The sequence below is a fragment of the Anopheles funestus genome, chromosome 2RL (genome assembly GCF_943734845.2).
Source record: "Anopheles funestus chromosome 2RL, idAnoFuneDA-416_04, whole genome shotgun sequence".
Classification (NCBI taxonomy): Eukaryota; Metazoa; Arthropoda; class Insecta; order Diptera; family Culicidae; genus Anopheles; species Anopheles funestus.
In genome coordinates, this window is record NC_064598.1 from 71,117,026 (window position 1) to 71,137,493 (window position 20,468).

At 38.9% G+C, this 20,468-nt stretch overlaps 2 protein-coding genes across 11 annotated transcripts in view; both read left to right on the plus strand.

Moving 5' to 3' along the window:
- Nucleotides 1-4,181: 4,181 nt before the first annotated feature.
- On the plus strand, nucleotides 4,182-4,923 carry LOC125774949 (Kv channel-interacting protein 2-like). The gene is made up of 3 exons (XM_049445322.1): nucleotides 4,182-4,223; nucleotides 4,500-4,712; nucleotides 4,813-4,923. Exons 1-3 carry the CDS (start codon nucleotides 4,182-4,184, stop codon nucleotides 4,921-4,923), a joined length of 366 nt encoding a protein of 121 aa, XP_049301279.1.
- A 3,203-nt stretch (nucleotides 4,924-8,126) lies between these two features.
- LOC125762427 (phosphatidylinositol 3,4,5-trisphosphate 3-phosphatase and dual-specificity protein phosphatase PTEN-like) overlaps nucleotides 8,127-20,468 on the plus strand; it is a 42,597-nt gene continuing 30,255 nt past the window's right edge. For 4 of the 10 annotated variants that reach the window (XM_049424505.1, XM_049424506.1, XM_049424507.1 and 1 more), the window contains exons 1-3: nucleotides 8,128-8,426; nucleotides 9,658-9,792; nucleotides 17,933-20,468. In XM_049424505.1, the coding sequence (XP_049280462.1) occupies nucleotides 20,381-20,468 (88 nt within the window). In that variant the 5' untranslated portion in view covers nucleotides 8,128-8,426; nucleotides 9,658-9,792; nucleotides 17,933-20,380. Of the gene's footprint in view, nucleotides 8,427-8,449; nucleotides 8,572-8,598; nucleotides 9,793-17,932 lie in introns of those variants that run through there. The other 6 variants (XM_049424498.1, XM_049424499.1, XM_049424501.1 and 3 more) reach the window with 6 other exon arrangements.

A 20,468-nucleotide genomic window follows, 5' to 3' on the forward strand; every position in this document is an offset into this window, starting at 1 on the left:
CGAATTACCAGTTTGATTTCCTGATTAAGTTCATAATTTTAATTCTATTTAAGAGATATTTTTAGTTTTGATATCTCTCTTAGTTGAGTAATAAAATATCATAACTGTTCTTTAATATTAACAGCATATTATTTTTATGAATAGATGGATTTATTTTGTAAGTGTTATCGATACCGATCTTACGGAGGGATTTTATATATTCCCTCATTGAAAAACTTTTTTTTCTAATTACTAACATAATCGTTAACCCATTGAACATCAACATTATGCAATTAATCGTAATGAAACAAATATTTCTAAAGCTTCATAAAGTTTTATTTGATCGAGACAAACGAATGCCAAATTCAATCAATTCGAAAAGAAACATCCTTGAAGAATTTAATGTGTAGTAACCGCACCTTTAACACGCGTTACCAAAAAATAAAAACAATCGTTTTGACCTTTCGGGACCATGTGCCGCACCTTCGTTATGTTATTCACACCATTTGTTGATGGCATTATGGTTAGGATGTTTGAGTTTAACAAGCGTAAAAGGTGGCATGATGTCCGTCTGTCAGGGAAATTTCGTACAAAACACCACATTAACGCGATCGTGTACGGGAGCTCGCTCTATCCAACGATGGTAGCTGCTACTGCACTTACGTGGTGGCCAATGTGCTGTTGATGGAGAAACCATTTGAACCCGGAGAGGTGGTTATTTGCTACATGAAATTTCACTCAATAATTTCATCATTATGGTTCGTGAATCTGAACCCGGATGTGCTGCTTACACCGGGGTTAGCAGAATACTCTGGCATTTTGTTTTCATTTATGCACTGAAAATGGAACGAAGAAAAAAAAAGTGATACTTAACACCTTTCGCAAACACAGCTCACAGGATCAAACTGATGGATGAAATCTTGCGTAAAAAAGATTTTTATGAGTCCTGGTCAGTGATGGTAAATGATAGTTGACCACGCAAACATAAGAAACAAACCGGCCACAGAGGCTACTCACCTGGCACGCAAAGGTGTCGCTTGCCTTATTCCGTCCCTTTTTTGCACACGTTCTCCATTTCAATTTCATTTGCCGTGTGAGTTTGTACTTCCCTTCCATCGATACCTTTTCGGTGCTGGTCAGACTACACGAAGGTTTTTTGGGTAAAAATTACCATAAATTTGACCTTTCCTTTACCTTTGGCCGAAATATGTTGCGGGCGCATTTCGAAAAAAAAGGTCCTTCAAGCATTTCGTCTCTTGGTTAAAGGTCAACACACTGCTTTGAAGCCTTCATGGTGCCCTTTTGTTTCCTCATCAACTGCTGAGCGATCATAAAATCAAAGCTCAAAGAATCCGGTACAGCAGCACATCCTACCGTACCGTAGCCAGGTCGGGTGCTTAATGCTTCCGATATTGAACCTTCCCCTTATCGCTGGCCGTGTGTCGTAAAGGCTAAATCATTTCTTCCGGTGAACTTAAAGTGTACGGAACTAAATGGAAATGTTTCTACAGGGAAAGGTATGATAAAGCTTACCGTTGGATTGACGGGGTCAGCTAGGGTCTGTAGAAATCGTAAAAAAGGCCCACCGGTAGAATAATCGATGGTGTATGAGAATGAAAGGCCATCGTTCTATGAAATTTCACGGCGGTTTTTTAGTAACGAATACAAAACTCGTAAAATATTCGATACGTTTGTTTTACAGTACTAACGCACAAAACAGCTTAAACTGAACAAAAAAAAACACAACACACTCTTAATAGTTGGAAACATTTATTTGTCTCCCAGGGACCCCAGATACGGAGTGTTAAATGTAGCTAACATTTTACCCTCACGGTTCGGTTCGGTTTGGGTTTTGTGACCACAACTAAACAGGCCGACCGGTAGAAACATTTGCGCGCCATCAATTTCAGCACTCGAAGCATAAATCTCACCGGGAAGCCTGAAAGCGGCCGAAAAAGCATTAGGGATCCGTACCGCAGGTTAATCGTGGGACAGGAAAACGGGGGCCGGAAAATCGTCGCTAATCTGAGAGCATAAATTAAACACAGATCGAGCTTCTGCTAACCATTCGGCGCTTAAAACTTTGTCGGCAGGATTTTCCCTGCTGTGGTATCGCTCACACAGGGAAAATGAAAAGGATTTTTGTCGTTCTCGTTTTTTCCCCGCTACCAAAAGGACTATCTATGGTTTAACTTCACAAATGGTGAATCACTGTTTACCTTCTACCACGAACAACGTTTGCCCGTAGGTGATGTGTGATGTCAATTTTCCCGTACTGCGTCGTTTGACGTAAATCTTTAGCGGCGCTCATATATTTTGCTATGACGTTTAGTGAGCGAAAACGATTTTAAACAGCGCACAACGCTTTTGCACTGAAACACACAATGTGCTAATGTACATATGCCGCGAGCAAGATAAGGTTAAATAGTTTTTTTTTTCATCTATCAGACAACATGCGATGATCTGAAAGTCCAATGGAGACGCCTGGTTGCGCATGCAGAGGCAATGGAGGCGCCCAGTTGTTTGTCGAAGGAATGTAATGGAGGCGCCTGGTTGACCGATGTTTTGCATCTCGTTTTATATATTTTTTTGTTTTATTTTGATTATAGAGGTTTTGAGTCCCTAAGACTACATGCGCCTCTCTACGTTTTATATAATAGTGGATTAAAACTATTTTTTATATATAAAAATGAGTTGAATATTGTCCTGATATTTTGTATATGTGAATATCAGTTTCAACCAGTTTCTACTGATCAAAAGAGTGTTCTAAGCACAGCAGTATCATAAGGAACATTTTTAACAAATTACGGTCGGACATTACATTCATCACCCTTCTCGTTTATAAAGAGCCTGTTCAACCTTATATCTCCAAAGCATTCTCCGAAACAAAAGAATAAGTCATTACCATTAGCATTCTGGAACAATCTCATTAGACCTCTGAGGGTTCTATCATCTATCCACCGGTTACAGACGATTTTAAATGACTTCATTTAAAATTCCAAAATTTCACATTATTCCGTTTTAGCAAGGTACCCGAATCTGAATAGAAAAACGTCGACGAAAGCATAAATGCAACATAACGGCTCCTAGGGACTATTTCCCCAATCTAGAATTGAGGTTATGTGTCATTTTCTCGTCGTGTGCTAACCTCTACATATGATGGTGGAAAATGTGGGACCTTTTCGTTGTAGGACCATTATCCGATTGAACTAGCTTGTTGAGTTGTCTTCCAATTTGAGTAAAGGGTGCAAATTTAACGTTAAGCGTTGGCAATGGCGTTGTCATCCTAACTCTGACTCATCTAACTCATCTAACTAGTCGGATGATATAATTTACTTTGCTACTGTACTGCCATTTTTTCGAACGGTTATTTCTATAACCCTGCTTTTTGGAGGGATGAAATTACAAATTTGGATTTTTTATTTATTTTTTAAATTTATTATTACGGTTTTTGCCGTATTGCATGCACCGCTTGTACTGATATTTACAATCATCGCAAGGCAATTCCTCCATATATTTTATCTTAATCGGGACATAGTCGGTTGTGATAGTGTGTTTTATACAAATTAAGATAATAGGGACATTATTAGCTCGAATTCAAAATTGTTTTCAATAATTGGTTTTGAAAACATCATTCGCTATGAGTGTACCCGCTATTAGTGAACGTTTAGCATTGTATTTTTTTGTGTGTTTTTAGTAATTAATTTTATTTAGCTTAGGTTTTTTTAATTATCGAAATAGAAATAAATAAAAAAAATTAAAAACAATTCATTAAAAATACGTGTAACTTGACAGTTAAATTACATGTATTCAAGAAGACAATTTTAATTAAATATAATTAATAAATCACAACTCTGGCCGTCTGTATTAAATCACCACTCATACTTAATGATTAGTATTAGTATTAGAAATTAGTTTCTAATTATTCTACTTTTTTATATATTTTACGCTTCAAAAAACTTATCAATCAACCCACACTCATTTCATGATCGCATCTCATTTCATTTAACACAACACCCTGCATGTCAACGGCCAGTGAGATCTTATTCATTGCTGTTTTGTGTGTTCCATGTGTTCGTGCATCATTCCGAATGGTTCGATTATAGCTAACAGTTTCACTATTTTTCCATTCCCCCGAACTGTCTTTCTCGCTCTCTTTTCCTCTTACGCGGTTTTTGTGGATTTTCTTCATCAATGGCGTGATGGAACGATGCGCCTCGTCTGTTCTGGACCTGTGTATGGATGTACGAAATAAATAACAAACCATCACGTCTCGTCCCCATCGTTGGTCGTCCATCGTGAAATATTAGCGAGCAGTGGTCAGTACGCTCACTACGTCTTCAATTCCATCGATCTAGACCGGAATGGCTCATTAAGCTTTGAGGTAGCGTATCCACATATGCCGTAATACATATTAGAGCATCACATCACGACAGTTCGGAAGAGAAATGTCTCAATTTTGCGGGTTTGCTTTTCCTTCTTTTTCTCTCTGTTCGAATTTTCTCTTGCGCCATGTATAGGAATTTGTCGCCAACCTGTCGATTCTGCTGCGGGGTACCGTCGACGAGAAGCTGCAGTGGACCTTCTCGCTGTACGACATCAACGGTGACGGATGCATCACTAAGGAAGAGATGAAGGAAATCGTCACTGCGATCTACGAGCTGATGGGTAAGGTACCGGAAGGCTGCGAAGAGGAACAAGCCATCAAGGAAAAGGTCGAAAGGCTGTTTGAGGTAAGAGGGCTGCCTGCCCAACAGAGCCAGTTTATGCTTATGTTTTTTTTCTTTTTGCTCTCACTGGTTTCGTTTTCTGTTTGTTTTCCCCCCAAAACAGAAAATGGATCGCAACTGCGACGGCAAGATAACGCTGGACGAGTTCATCGAGTGCTGCACGAAGGACGAAAGCATTCGCCGATCGATAGCCGTGTTCGACACCATCTTCTAAAGACGCATATCCATACAATTCCTGGAGTGTTTCCTCTTCCAGCTGGCAGCATGCATGCTTTTACTTTGTTTGTGTCCAAACTTTGCCGACCGACAAAAGTCCAACTTGTGGTTAGATAGAAGCTAATGGCAACTCAGTGCCACTACTCATCTCGATGTTTGTCGATTGGAAGAATATCGTGCAGTACTTTTTTATCGGTGTCTTTCCTAACAGCAAATCACAACGAAATGATACTACTGTAGGGTAAAACATGTGCTCTAATTCTAGCAGCAAACAAACACAAAAAACAGACAAGAAAAAAAGTAAATTTTACCCAAAATAAAACAAAAAAACAAACAAACAAAGTAGCGTAACGAATGTGTCTAAAGTAGCAGTAAAAAAAATAAAAGGACAATTTAACACTGGATTACCATTACGCATGCAATTAGCTACAGAGACAAACTGTTTAATGTTGAATCCTTTATCGACAGATTCTAGTTCTTGTTACTATACCATTGGTTAGCAAAAGGCAAATTACTGCTCACTCATTTTGCATTTAAAAAATTTACATCTTTATCGTACTAACTGACTGCTGATCCTACGGAGAAGCATTTCCGATTGCGGCGGGATTAAAGATAACATTTTAAAGAACAAAAAGATGAGAAAAAACAACCATAAGCCCTCCTGTTCGTGTTTAATTAAAAGAAAAACGTGATATTGTAAGCATAATTAAAGATTTCATCTCAATTTGGCAGACAAATCGGCGTTCGGTTCGTGGAATCTAATAAAAATGCTTATTTGAATGAAATGTAACTCTAACTACTACACTCCTTACCTTCTTCGTTCTAAAAGAAAACCAATGTAGAAAGCCTACCAGTACCTAAACCATCTAACCAAAAGAATCAAAATGGAAAACAAAATTATATCGTAAAAGTATAATAGTAGAGTTATGATTTAACATAAACTAAAAGCTTTGTTTACTATCTCCGTTGGAAGACGTTAGTCGTTTAGTTATTTTTTAAAGGATAAAAATGAAAAATCAAATTAAAAAAAACCCGCAATTCTCCAATTCATATGGCAGTGGAGTGGAGCTTTGGTACAAGAAATTGAAACACTACATGGAAGCATTCTCTTCCCAAACATCTTACAGCTCCTAACACATTTAAAAATGTTGATCCTTTACTAGAAATTGGCCGGGTACGTAGCACCCTGGTAAGACCATTGTTGTTCCATATCTAAACTCTTCCAAGTTACTATAATTCTTATATTTATAATAAAACAAAAGCAGAAAAACACTCTCGCGGCCTCGAAACACCGTGTCGAACCGTCGAGTGCCATTGTTTCTTAACGAACTATTCTATATATGATACACCGTCTTTATTGATAAAAAATCTTGCTCCTACTTTTTGGAGATAATGTTACGAATTCCTACTCTCCCTTAATACCCGTTACACCTACCTTTGCCTAGACTAAACCTAGATGTTGTGATTGACTGTTATCAGAGCCGTTATCCGGCCTGAAGGGTAGCATGTTTCAACGCGTTTTCAAGGGTGTGTGCTTTCTGTACGTCTCACGTTCTGCCAACTTACTAACGTTACTTCTCAACGGATCTCACTAGAGACATCACCTCACTTCAGCGTTATTGGGATTGTTTAGTGATGATGTCGTCCGTACCTACACTTTATACGTGTGTGCATTGTTATCGTACTCTTATTTTAAAAGAGTAAAACCATGTGTGCTTCAGGGTATTTTTATTGACTAGTTTTTTTGTATTATTACGTGTGAAGAAAATTGTGACCGAGAGACAGCCAAGGTTAGAGGAAAGGGGGGAAAAAGGGAAAACGCGAAAAGGGCACTACATTTTACACCCTTTGTTATGGCTTTTCCCAAGGAAAAGCTTTAAGCGGTGGCATGGGCAAGAAAATCTTGACAGAACCGAGTTTACAGGAAATCGAATGATATAATTGAACATTATTCAAAACAAAAAAATAAGAAAAAAGATAGGCGAAAGACGAATGTTGTTATTTATTCAATAAAACAATACACATCCTACCATATGCAAGGACACGTAGGATATACTAATTCTTATGGATACACACTCACTCTACATATGTGTGCATAGGCTAAGCGACCGATAAGCGGAGCGGAGACAGAAAGCAGCAAAAAGAAAAGAAGCAAAAATCCTACATTTTGAATGTCTAAATGTTTCCACAAGTCAATGTTGTCTTAAGCGAGTAAAACAAAAACACCACTGGTAAATTCGTGTAAAGTAGACGATAGTTCCCTGCTATATCTTCACTGTAAACAAGAGGAAATTGCAAAAACAGGAAAACTACACTTACAAATAGACACGACATGCACACAGACAGCACACGCAAACACAGAAACACAGCACAAAAAAGAAACCTTACCAAAAAAAAAACACTAATGATCCATATTTCAGTTGTTTCGATGTTTGTAATACAAAAATTGTACTTCAACTATATCATAAAATAAAGAGTCCCTTATACAAAACTGGTTCTGAAATGTGTACCTCTGACACACTGTATGATGGAAGGTCTATCACGTAGCTTTAAAGTGTTCCCGAAGCAAATTATTAAGCTAAGTAGAAAGAAAACATATACCTAATTATTTCTTCAGGCTTTTCTTTTCGGCTTATGATAACTTACAACTAAAATCATATTATTTAAGCTGGAATGGATACGTGGTGCCATTTAATGAGATTTTATGCTCACGATCGATCGATATATTTCAGTTCCAGAAATATTCGTCTCTAGTTTTGAACGGCTTGAAACAGATCATAAATCTAGCTACTACAACATGAATTGCGTATTTCATAATAATACGTTGAACAAATTTTATTGAGTTGGGATTTAAAAATGGCCACCTACAGTAGAGGCTACCGACAGCATAATTTGACATTCTGTTGACGGTTAAAACGCTTCCATACAAACCATTTTTTAAACATTTTTTTTTTTTAACATTTTCCATATTGTTGTATTAAGTGGCCCATATTGTACAGATACAGATAAATTAGAATATGTATAGAATCTGTAGCGAAAACTTTTCTTTGTCATCTAATTTATTTCATTCGAAAACGGTACGTGTAACCGCGAGCTCATGAAAAGTGAACAACACTTCGTACATACCGCAGGGTTGAATACTCATGCCGCGATTCAACTTAAGCGACGGGCATCCAAGCAGAGGTGAAAACTGAAACCGGCTTCAGTACCGATTTCTCACAGCTAGCTACACCACTCGAAGCTGGCATTCGCCATTCGTGTGTGAACTTCTACAATTCTCACTTAACCCGCACGGATCGGCAATTACAAGCGGTCCGGTGCCCTTATAGCAAAAGAAGTTTCCGTTTTCGACCGTATTCTTACGAAAAGATTGAGGGATCCGCTTTTATTTCCCGTAGAAATAAAGGCGCAGCAAGCGAGATCCGGATGTCAGTGCAGAGTTGTCATCTTTCCTGCAGGAGAACTGTCAAGTGTGCGAGGAGGACTGCTAGCGACGAAAAGGTAAAATATCGTTGCCAAGGCTAAAATATCCGTTCGGTGTAAATTTGTGTGGTTGCTTCGGTTTCTTGCGTTGCCAAAGTTGTCCGTACAATCCGGAACAACGTCTGGTACGTGTCGGTGCTTACAGTGATCCGTGGTACAGCCGGTACAGAAACAACACAACCCTCGTAAAACATTGGTCTCAATCTTTTGGTCGTTTTCGAGTACGCGGAAGATATTGGTGCGCGAAGCTGATGAAACGATCATTAATTGGTGTCGATGAGCAGTGTGGTGGTTCTCGAGTGTGATAATTCCTTGCGCGGTGGATGTAGCGCAAAACTTGCTTTAAGTGTTTGATGGTTTGGTGAATAGTTTTTTGGCTAGGGTGATGCTGCTACTGCCAGCGAGATCATTAAGCATAAGACAAGAGGGGTAGTGAGTCTGTGGCCGAGGAAGAGTGAGAAAAGGACTGTGCTGTCCGTGTGTGTTTGTGTGCGATGAAGGAAGAATTGCGTTTTCGTTGTGTCGCTCTCGATACAGCGTTATGCGCGCACACTGTACAATCGGAATCGGGGAACATCTTCGTACAGTACACAGAATAAAAGTAATAGCACCGCGCACAATTGCAATTGTGACAGTTAACGTATGTGTGTGTATGTGGAAAAGTAGCCACAGTGGTTGAATGAGAAGGAGAGCATGCTACACTGTAGCGCAATGGGACGAACGAGGGTTATGTTAAGCTGTTTTAGGGGGTGGTTGGTTAAGAGTGCGGCAGAATCGAAAGGGAAAAGAGAAGCGCGAACATCTTCGCGCGTGTGTGTGTGTGTGTATGTGTTTGTGCAGATTCGCTGTGTGACGTCTATGCCACAGTGCCGAACGTGAGAGATGAGCAGTGATGAATGTAAAAAGTGAGTCGAACAGCTCGTGAACACAGTGAGCAAAATGAGAGTAAAGTGAAGAAACAATAGGACGCGCTAGTGGAAAACAGAAGAAAAAAATCACAGCCTGTCGGGCAAATCTGTGCTCATCCCTTTCACGACTATCACGTTTGATGGATGTCAGCATGTGTATGTATGTGCGTTAGACAGTGGTGTGCTCTCCTTTCTTATTGCGTTGTGTGCGTGATGTGGACTTTAAATATGCTGCCTATAAGCATCCAAACTTGCGTTGTGTATGCTTTGGCCCCGTGTGTGTCCTATCAACATTGTTCGTCATTGTGTGGTTTTTCTTTCTTCTTTGTATTCTTTGTCAGCACAGAGCAGCTCTTCTCTTCAAGACAGCGAAGATGCATTCCATAGCAGCAGATCGATCAACCGAACCGGCATTATAAACGATAAGTGTATCCCATCGTCAGCTTCCTAACAAAATGATACGATGGTAAACAACGGTAAGCTTTATATCAACTTTTTACTCTTGTAGGATGTTTTTTAAAACGATTGCTAAAACAGTAACATTGCTAAGGTGAATGGCCTGATGGTATTTATCAAGAGAATAAATTTTATTGATAGAGACAAAGAGAGAGAGAGAAATGATATTTGTAATATATGTCCCAATTTGCTTGGCCCCGACCTCCTCGGCGGTAGTGGCGCCTGTATTACACGGCAGCATCGGGAATCAAATCACATCCGGACCGTTCCTCCATAGCAAGGACTCGGATACGTGGTAAAAAAAAAAGTTTAGTAGGCCAGAACTGGCATGAACTTAGACGCCAAGAAGAGAGAGTTAGAAACTTTTGTAATAACAATAACCAATTGCAAATACAGCCAACCCTCTTATATCTAGTTTAATCCATTTCAGTGTCTTATTCGATATGCGGGAGAATTTTCGTGACGGACAAAAGGTCAATTGTTTCTGTATTAGTTTTAACATACACGTCATTTCGTCAGGATTATGTCAAATAACATGTAAAGAAACAAAATCAATAAATGAATTGTTTTATCTATTGCTTCCGAAACCTATTCCTTGGCATTTGTTACTCCAAGAGCTCATGGAGGGATGGGTATTCTATGTGCTAACATCACAAGCTAAATGACTTTGGTGACATTGATCTAACCAGCTTCTGAACATTCTATATTAGAGCCAAGTTTCTTTAATGTTTCGACTTGATCATCGAGCAGTTATGAGGAGTATTTGTGATTTGCTCGTTATTCGAATAAACTCAATAAAAATGGTACTCGTAATGAGGAGATTGGCCGTACTACAATTTGAGCTTATTTATATTACTAATGTGAACTATCCCGGTTAGCTTTGATAGCAATAGTTCCTGTTGAAAAAAAAGGTTAAAATACACCATGCAAGTCTTTGAACTTCGATATCCATGTTTCAAAGTAAACAAGTGAATCTTTAAACTGCTCACTAAACGATGTCGAGATAAAGAATTCACCAATTTTGAACCTTAATTTGAATGCGTGTTTTAAATAATTATTTTGTATCAAATTCGAATTCTAAAAAATAATTGAGAAATATTAATATGATGTAGGTTTTGAAAAATACGCTACATGAATCCATACGAAGTTCTACCACAGTAATAGTTCCTTTGTTCGCACGCAATATTTGCCTCGCAATGACGTTCCTCACGGTAGAGTTCCTTGCAGTATACGTGTAGTTGTTAGTCCTTACATGAATTGGTGTGTAATGGGTGAATCGGAATGTCAGTGACCAGATAGGGTTGTAGCAGTATCTTCCTTTCGGCACGCGCGTTGTATTTTTTCTATTAAAGCATAGCACGAAGGGTGTAAGTTTGCCGGCTTTTTGCCACCCCTAAAGTTGGTGAGAGAAAAACACACCAGCACAGTAGTGCATACTAGAGCATAGAGAGAATCTCCAACATGCTGAGAATCGATAGACAGTGTGTGCGAGTGAGAGAGATTGAGATGTAGCGATTGATAAAGTTGAGAGAGAGAGAGAGCGAGGGTTACTACAACGTGAAAGTATAGTTGGCTTCGAAACAAAGAGCTCCTACTAACCGCGAAACGGCGACCAGCTGGTTTTTGTTAGTTTCTTGTTGAAGATGAATGAACGATAGAGACATTGAAAATTGGATGATTGGGAAAGAGAGAAGAAGCACCAGTCATGCGTGTACGGAATAGGTGATATACGCGGGTACATTTGTTCCCTATCGCACGCGATAAAGATGAAGTTTCGTTTTGGGTTGATAAAATTAACCTAACTCATTTCTTATACAGCTGGTATTGCATTTGTTAGTGACAAAATCACAGACACAAACAAAACATATCTTTTGAATGAATCGGAAAGGTCGAGCTATCTGCTTACATTTGTACCGCTTAAAATATGTCCGGGCTGGGTTCAATTCTCGAGACCCCTAAACGTACAATCGACATCCGAGCTATGAACCGATCAATAATTCACAGAGAGCAAGTCAATAAAGTAAGACTTGGACAAGCAAAATCTTCCGTACTGGTAAGGTCTAATAACTGGGAAATTAGGCTGTTGTTATTATTGTGTTTTCTCTTTTTTGTTATTCTATAAATATCCATTTTAGAATTCTTTTTGTATGATGATTTTTCTTTCCATATTTCATAATTGTGTATTTTTGATTTTGCGTGTGCTTTTCAAGATTTTTACATTTGTGGTTGTTTCGAAATACCTATTGTATTAAAATTTTAAACAATTTCCAACTATTGTCATGACAGATAATTATATCGACGAACTTATTCTTATGTAACGAAAATAAATTTGTTTAAAAATTAAATCTCTATTCAACGTATTTTACATTCTATACAAAGCTTAGCGTTCTTCTTCGGTTATTACGCTAGACTCACATATTACTCATAAAATATTATAATATATCTAATTCTTGTAAATTTCATGACGTGGAAAGACGTTATGTGGCGTTTTAAAATACATAATAAAGGAATATGATCGCTTAACGATACATCACCATTTCAGCAAACGAATATTTAAGGTTCAGAATCGATTGTACGATACAATATTTATGAACTACAAATTTCTGTCTTTGTAGTTTCATATTACCTAAAGAAATGAAAAATCAAATAATTTTAAACAGTTGCACATTTTGTATCATTCCTTTTTCCAACTTACAACTTTGCTCAGAATATTTAAGTCCTTGAATGTAATGAGCACCACAAACATTAGGAGCTCCCTCCCTAGGGCGGACATTTATAGTGACAGAGATATGGAATGACAAGATGGAAAAGAGAGAGCGAAAAAAAGCATTTTACCTGTTTAAGGATAGGAATTAACCGAACTTACATCCTGTGTGGTTTCAGTTTGTTTTTATCTCTCCTTTCGTTCTTGAAACAACAAAACCCAGCATCCTGCCCGACGGCTAATCGGTCAGGCAAAGGTGTTTGAGTACTTTGCGCAGGTTTTTGGGGAAGGATGATGGGAAGCGGAAGGAAAAGAAACGAACGCAACAACAATCCCGATCACGGGTTTTTAGCTTCACATCATTTCACCCTTTTTTTTCTCGGTTTGCCTTATTCAAATACACATTTTGTTTGTATTTGTTGACCCTTCTTCTTTACTAGTTTCGTTTTTTTGTATTTATACTACGACGCTTCATTAGAATGTTCCTCTTCTTATTATTCGTTTTCATAGTCATCCTTTCAATATTGAAAGACACACATTGCAGGGCTATTACATTCTTTTCACTGTCGAGTCTGGGGGAATTTACAAATCTATTTTTTTTTTACTTTCACTTGCTTACTTGTATGCACCTGTAGTTTGTATGCAAAAAAGCGTTTTAAAATTTTCTTTTAATTCTTTTTTTTTGTCTAGTTTATGTTTGATTTGATTTGTGTTTAATCTGATTTACAAAATAGCAATCAAATTGATAATTCTTGTCCTACTCTAAACCAAAAAATAATTTAACATATTCTCTCTCTCTCTCTCTATTTCTCTCCCTTTCTTCTTTGCTTAAAGACCTTGGAGGTCTTGCCGGCTATTTGTGATTTACTAGACTATTTTTTACGATGTAGCCGAATAATCAGTACTTGCTATGAGAGAATGGTCCGGATGGGATTTGAATACCACTCCTGTCGTGCGGAATCGACGCCGTTTATCACATACACCGGCCCGCCCTTATTGTTAGAAGTGAATATTTTCACAAAATTATACTTTTCCAGTAAAAAGTTGCTGTATTTGTACTGAACTTAGTTCATTAAGTCAAATATATTGTATAACCAACGGGGTTGGTTAACGACAATCGTCTGTAACTGATTGAATTTGGTTCGCTTTGCTGACACAACATAATCGAAAAACATGTGCTTCGTCGTGTGCCTTGAAAGATTAATCAAGCTCCTAGCAGCTGATCGGAATAGGGAAGCCATGCGCAAGGGCAAATGTGTGTGTGTGTGTGTGTGTGTGTGTGTGTGTGTGTGCGTGTGTCTGTTGTGTGCATTACACGTCTTTCTGTCAAGTTGTTGGCTTTGAGCAACGCGAGCTAAAGCGTGCGCTAATTCGAAGCTATTTTTATGCTTCTCATTCGCACCATCATTCTTTCCCGCTCTTTCGTCCGATTGTCACCCACTTTCAGTGCATTCGTCACCGCGTTTACATAGTGGAGGCGCACAGGTTAAGGAGGAGATAAGGGAAGCTGGTTAAACGTGTAACGTTCCAATGGTCGTATGCAAATTTTAACGCGCCCGCGTGTACGGAACCCGAGCGCGCGTGGTGCCATCGGCGGTTTGTTTCGTTCGCTATGGTTTATTTTTTGTCGCTTGGTCAGGAGGTCATCTGCATATGAGCGCGGACTGTTGTGTAATGGAGAAGAACAGATTTTTATTAATGCTTATAAATTATTTGTCACTTTTTTTTACATCATGTTGGTATTGGGTGCGATTGATTTTTTTTTCTTCACATTTTTGTGGTACTTTTGAAATTAAACGACGTGTTTGACGAATAGTTCTAATGATATAAAAAAATGGAAGGTCGTCTGCCAACGACGGCACATTTAAATACATATTCTTACCAAAGTGTAACTTCTCCTATTAAACCAGCATTTGTTGTTCGTGATTCTCACCAATGCTTTAATGGTGAAGATCGCGTTCAACGCAAGTGATCGCTCGAATGTAAAAGCCTGGATGCTCGCGCAAACGCAAACACACATTCCATTTACATCGGCAGCTGAACGATCGCAGAACCATTCCACATACGAGGGGGGAAACGGCTGAAACAGACTTCTTTTTTTCGTATCGCAATGGGAAGGAACACATTCATTACGAAAGCGAAAGAACACCCCTCACCAATTCTTCACCGATCGGCTTATTAACTATCCATCCATCCAGACTTCCTCAATGTCAAGGTCATTTGGGTTGGGAGTCTGTCTAGATCTATTTCGGGATTGCTTAATTCAATTTATCTCGTGTTTCCCTGTTCGTAACGCGAACAAGATAAAGAAAGAACTCATCTACAGCATCTAGTGGCATAATGAAGCTGCTGCAGACCTTTGACCGGCACTGCCTATGCTCGTGTGTTTGCGCATAAGCATGCATGTATGTGTGCAACATAGACCAACGAAGGTGTAGGAAAAAAAAAAGATTGGTTAAATTGATCATGCGGCGTCTGCCTTCTAGCTGTTGAGTGCTGGAAGTTGAGTGTTTGTCTTTCATCTTCAGGCTAAGGGAAAAATCCTACACTCAAGTCGACTTCGTGATGATATTTAAAGATTGATTTATACTTTGAAGGTGGTTTGAATGGAATTATACTATTGAAAAGCACTACAATTATTGTATCATTTTTTTATTTTAAACTGTAAAAATGTCTTTTATTCCTAAAAGCAAATGTTTGTGTAATGCGACATAATGTGTCGTTTCTTCGTTTGTTGTAAACCTTGAGTTCCCTTTGGTTTCGTTTTACCGCATGTTTCACATATTGAAGCAACATTCAGATAAGTTAAAACATCTGTTAACTCTTACGTAGTATCATTATTGTGAAGGAAAAACAAATATTTTGGCTGATAGTCACAGTTTTATGTCACTTTGTTTTTATGTCTCCACTTGTCCACAACCAATTTATTTTCTTGTCCAATGTTTTTCAAAGCAAATGGTTTTCAGCTCTATAGCATCTTTAAAATGGTTTGGTTCTTTCAATTAAAATCGAATCAAATGTTATTCATTAATATATGCGAAATGGATTTCATATAGTTAATATTGTAATAATTTTGATGTGTGTCTTTTCTTTACACAGTTTAAATAATTCTCATAAATTTGCCTTCCCATACTTCTTATTTTTTTGTGTTCAATTCCTTTCGAGTGACAATACTTCGGAATATGGGTGAAATTCATTCCTGTTTGCTTATGACCCACGTCACTACATGCTTAGCAATTGTCACGTTTGCGAACGCGACAAAAGTAACTCAATTTTCCAAAATAATTTTGCGATTGTGGCGCGACTTCACTTTTCTCGTGCAAGGTTTTCGTTTTTAATTGATCCGGTAGCTAGACAATAATCTTGAATTAAATTAAGTTTAATTAAACAAAGAAAATTATAATAAGTAATAAATTTATTGTTTTGATGAAGTCGATGAGAAATGAGCCCAGTGACGATGTTTCAAAACAACGGACCATCAAGAAAGCTCGTCGCCGGATGCTACTGATTCCTGCAATACAAACAATGGATGCTGCTAACAGTACCGCAGATTTGTCCGTTTTGTTTTCTTGTGTGTTTGGCGCTGGAAAATTTTGTCATAATTTTTCCGATAGTCGGAAGAAATTGTAACGAGGTAAATAGGTAAACGAAGATGTTTTTGCCCACCGTGTCATACACCGGTGACATAAATTTTGCTAATTTTTCCAAAATAAAAGCTAAGGCTGTAGCCTTAGGAAATTTTAAAATTTGTAGAATTTTTTTATATTCTTTTTAATTTTTAACCTTTTTCTATTTAAAGCAATATTTGAGTGAAAAGAAACTTATTTCAACAAATTCGCATTAAAATACATCAATTTATAAATTTTGCTTAATTTCCCAAAAAAAAGCTAGGCTAGGTCTTAGGAGATTTCCAAATTTATAGAATTTCTTGGGAAATGTCTACGAGATGAGATGCGGAAAATGCGTATTACTTGTATTGTGTATATTGTATAGTAGCATACAAGTTTCATCTGTCATCCGTACATGACAGCAATGACACTTTTGCCTGGAGAAAATTTGTCTAGTAAAAGTGACAGCAATCTGACGTTTATCTAAAGCACTTGTCACCCCATTTCGCTTTTCACGATCGCGTTATTGCAAATCCGATCGTACCAGAGCATCGATAGCGATTCTTAGCATTAGCGATGATGATAAGCGATCAAGAAATCACACAAAATTGGTTATGAGGTCTCTTGATGTCTTTTCTTCGTCTCGAACTGTTCGACGAGTCGAAACATAGTGTGATCAAGTGCTAAAATAGTATAGCGTAGAATAGCTCAAGTAATGGAATAACTTCGAGAATTGTTTCATTCATTTTTTCTAATTCTTGAAGCGCGGTCCAGTTGTATTTGCTAACCCAAAAATGGTATTGTACACGTGAACTCTGATATGTCTCGGTTGCAAATCTTAATATAAAAAAGTAAAGCTAAATAGAGGTGATCAATATCGCTATTGCATTTTACACACACATACACATTCCACATACACATACATATATGTTATGCAAAAACATAATATGCAGCTGCGTTTTTGCTGTGTTTGTGTAGGATGAACCGGACATTACCGGTCATTCATATATCCGAACACAAAAACAAGGTGCGTGGACGATTATGATTGGTGCGAAGCCCTTAAAAAACACACACACACTGCAATGTGCATTGAGTATATAGGCCATGTTTTTGAAGACGATTGCAGTCATTTGCAAAGATCGTGTCCATCCGAAAAGAACAATTGTGTGACACGGTGAGATGTGTGTCCGTGTGTGAAAGAAGAACTTGTGTGTCGGAAGTTAACATTGCTCCAGAACCAGTGCTTATCTCGGGAAGGCCTTTTTTGTCACGTTAAAGTTATTCACTCATCAGTTTTAAGTTCACATTCACTTGAATCTAAATTTTCTCTTCAATTAGTTTTTAATTGAAGTGTTGTAGCCACCAAATAGTATACGCTACTACGAATGTGAAATTGAAAATCGCCCTCTTCCAACAGGCATATCAACCATAATATTGCAAATAAAAAGCACGCCATCGTTGAAATAATCGTGTTTTACAGTGAAATAGAAATTCCGTGTTTATGTAGGAAAATTTCGCACTATCATTAATGCGTCATTTCGTTCGCTGCCATTTTCTTTTCGTTGGACACCATTTTGTGCGTTGTTGAAAGATGTATATGCCATTTTGTTTTGCGAAATTAATCATGACAGTATGCGTTAAAGTTCACTGTGTGCGTGTCTGAAAGTTTTTTAATATTACAATTCACTTTAATGTTTATTTGTGTTTTTTAAATATATTGTTCTCAAGGTCTAAAATGGATAACTATATTATCTCTGTGCTATTTTATATTAGTATCTATTCAACTTCCTAATGTAAAAAAACTTATTCTACCAATATTTCATAGATTTCGCTTTATTTCTTCCACAGTATCCGGAAGTACTTACAAAACCAGTGCAATTGAGTGAAATAGCGAGTGCAATTTTATGTGTTATTAGCAAATTCTTCTAATTGTGGCAATATATGTTTTGTGTGTTTGTGCGCTCGTGTATGGTTCTCTTTAATCAAAAGGGGATAAAACATTGCACTATAAGTGATTTAACGATCAATTTCGCCGGCGATGATCGTTCATGCGTTTGCGTGTGTATGTAGATAAGTATTTTTGTTTTACATTCTAAGACGTCGTAGTGCGAAACCGGGTGCGAAAAAATAAAATCAAACATCGCGTGACATATGAGCAAACGTCGTGCCCCTGAAAGGGTGGCTGCACCCACTTCCGGTCCAGTTTCAATGAGTGCGTATGTGTGAGTGTGGGTTGATGCAACGGAACGCATTTCACCACCAGAGGAAACATGTTGCTAAGCATCCCTATCAATAGAAGCAGGTAATTGGCGACGCACAAGGTGTGAGCAAAGATTCTGTTAAAGTGATAATGATTCCAGCGGCAAAAATCTCATCATTTCGCATAATGGATTAACAATCAACGCAACAAACGCAACCGATAGTGTGCCGGGACCCCACACTCACGTGAATCCGTTGACATTCACACACATCCTTCGGTCATTGTTTCGCGATTACGTCTACAATTAGTGTGTGTGCGCGCGCGTGCCCGTTTTGGTGAGGGAAATTTGAAGGAAAGTGGTCTCACAATCGGAAGTGAAATAAAAAAAAATGCTTCCTCGGGACGTAACATGTGTGCGGGAAAAGGAGTGAGAGCAGCCGTGCCGGAGATGTGTATCGGCCATTCAGCTGTGTGCGAAAGGGTAACGATAACGGGGTGGCCTGCGGTACGTAAGTCGCGTGTAGTGCTGCGCTTAGGTGTAGTGGATCATCTTCTCCCCACAAATTGGTAGCGCTCATTGGTAGTGGAGAGCATAACGCGAAGAAAATAAATATATTGGTGATCGTATCGCGAATTAGGCAAGAACGCACGCACACTGTTTGCTTGGGAAACACGCGATATTCAAATGAGAAATTGATCGTGGAAATTCTCAACAATTACGGAGAGCGAGCGAGAGAAAAAGAGAGAAAAGGAAACATCTTTATATGAAAGATTTTTCTCGCACTTGCCTAACAGGGGGGTGTGCGCGAGCGAGTCGCATACGCGTTTAGTAAAATTTCAGTAATGAAATTGTGCAGTGCAAAGCCACAACAGGCAACGTGGATCGTGATGCTTCAGATGGAAGCAAAAGCGTGCAATATAGTGTAGAGAAGTGTTTACGGTTAAGCGTTTTGTGTGTAAGAGCCTCCCCCGGTGTTAAGCTACGCAAGTACCCCGAAAAACGGATCCCTCGGCGATGGTTGGCTAGGCAAACGGGAAGGTCCCTAGTACCTTCTCGTGTGTTAGTGCATCTCTGTTAGTCATCCCCTTCAAATCCCTCCCGGAAGATGGCTGTTTGAAGGTTTTTTTGGTGCACCTACCCTAAGATTTTAACGTGTTTTTGTGTATACGTGCGTGTGTGTGTTTTTTTTGTGCGTGTGTGCTACATTTACCGATGCCGGTACTTGTGTGTTTGTTCGTCTTATCACCACCACCTGCCGGTCGCGTTAAATAGAATCGCGATTTTGTCGTATCCGGCAGACAGCAGGGCTTTTAACAGCGGCGCCCTCTCTACATACGCACACACCCCCCACTTCCCTCCCGGTTCCATCAAACACGCTCTTCTCCACACGCACGCGAAAAGGTGCAGCCAAGTGTGTGTATGTGAGTCAGGTGGGGCGCGATAGTAAAAAGAGCTAAAAAAAAAAGAGAGCTATGGCAAGATAGCAGATTACGCGGTTGTGTGATGGTTGGCAGAGAACATTTGCAAGTGTTCCAAGTATTCGATGGAAAAAAGAATGGTCGATCCCGATCGGCACTAAGTGTGCAGCAGGATGTGCAGGAGGCGCTAGTGGACAGTGACATAAAGCAGGAAGTTAAAGCAAGCCGCAGGAAAAGCCGCATCACATAGCTAGTGATAGTCATAGGGTTGTGTTGCAAATTTTACACTTTATTTGTTCCATTCACGATCGTGGACACACGGCAAAACTAGCCAAGCCATTGTACAAAAAGCGGAGTTCAATCTATTCCGCGACGCAACAGATGCGAATAACAAAACGCCACCACCCCATCAACACTATTCTTCGATGAAAGGACATATTTCAACGGAACACACTCACTACAAGGAATAGCAAAAAAACGCCTCCGCAACTTCACTTGCCCCAAGAGAGCTTCTAGGTCGCGGCAAGGGAAAAAGGACATAGATACCTTTCCACAACCTCGAAACCTTGCACCACCACAGTCCAAGGTCCAAGACGAAGAAAAGCAAAGCCAGAACGGAACCGGTCGGCGGATTTCGCTTGCCATTGATATCTCGTATCTTCCGAGTCATCGGACACATGGCTAAACCAACGAATATTATCCGGGAGATGGTTAGCGGACGGCGCAACCGCTACACCCAAGATGACTTCAATCTGGATCTTACAT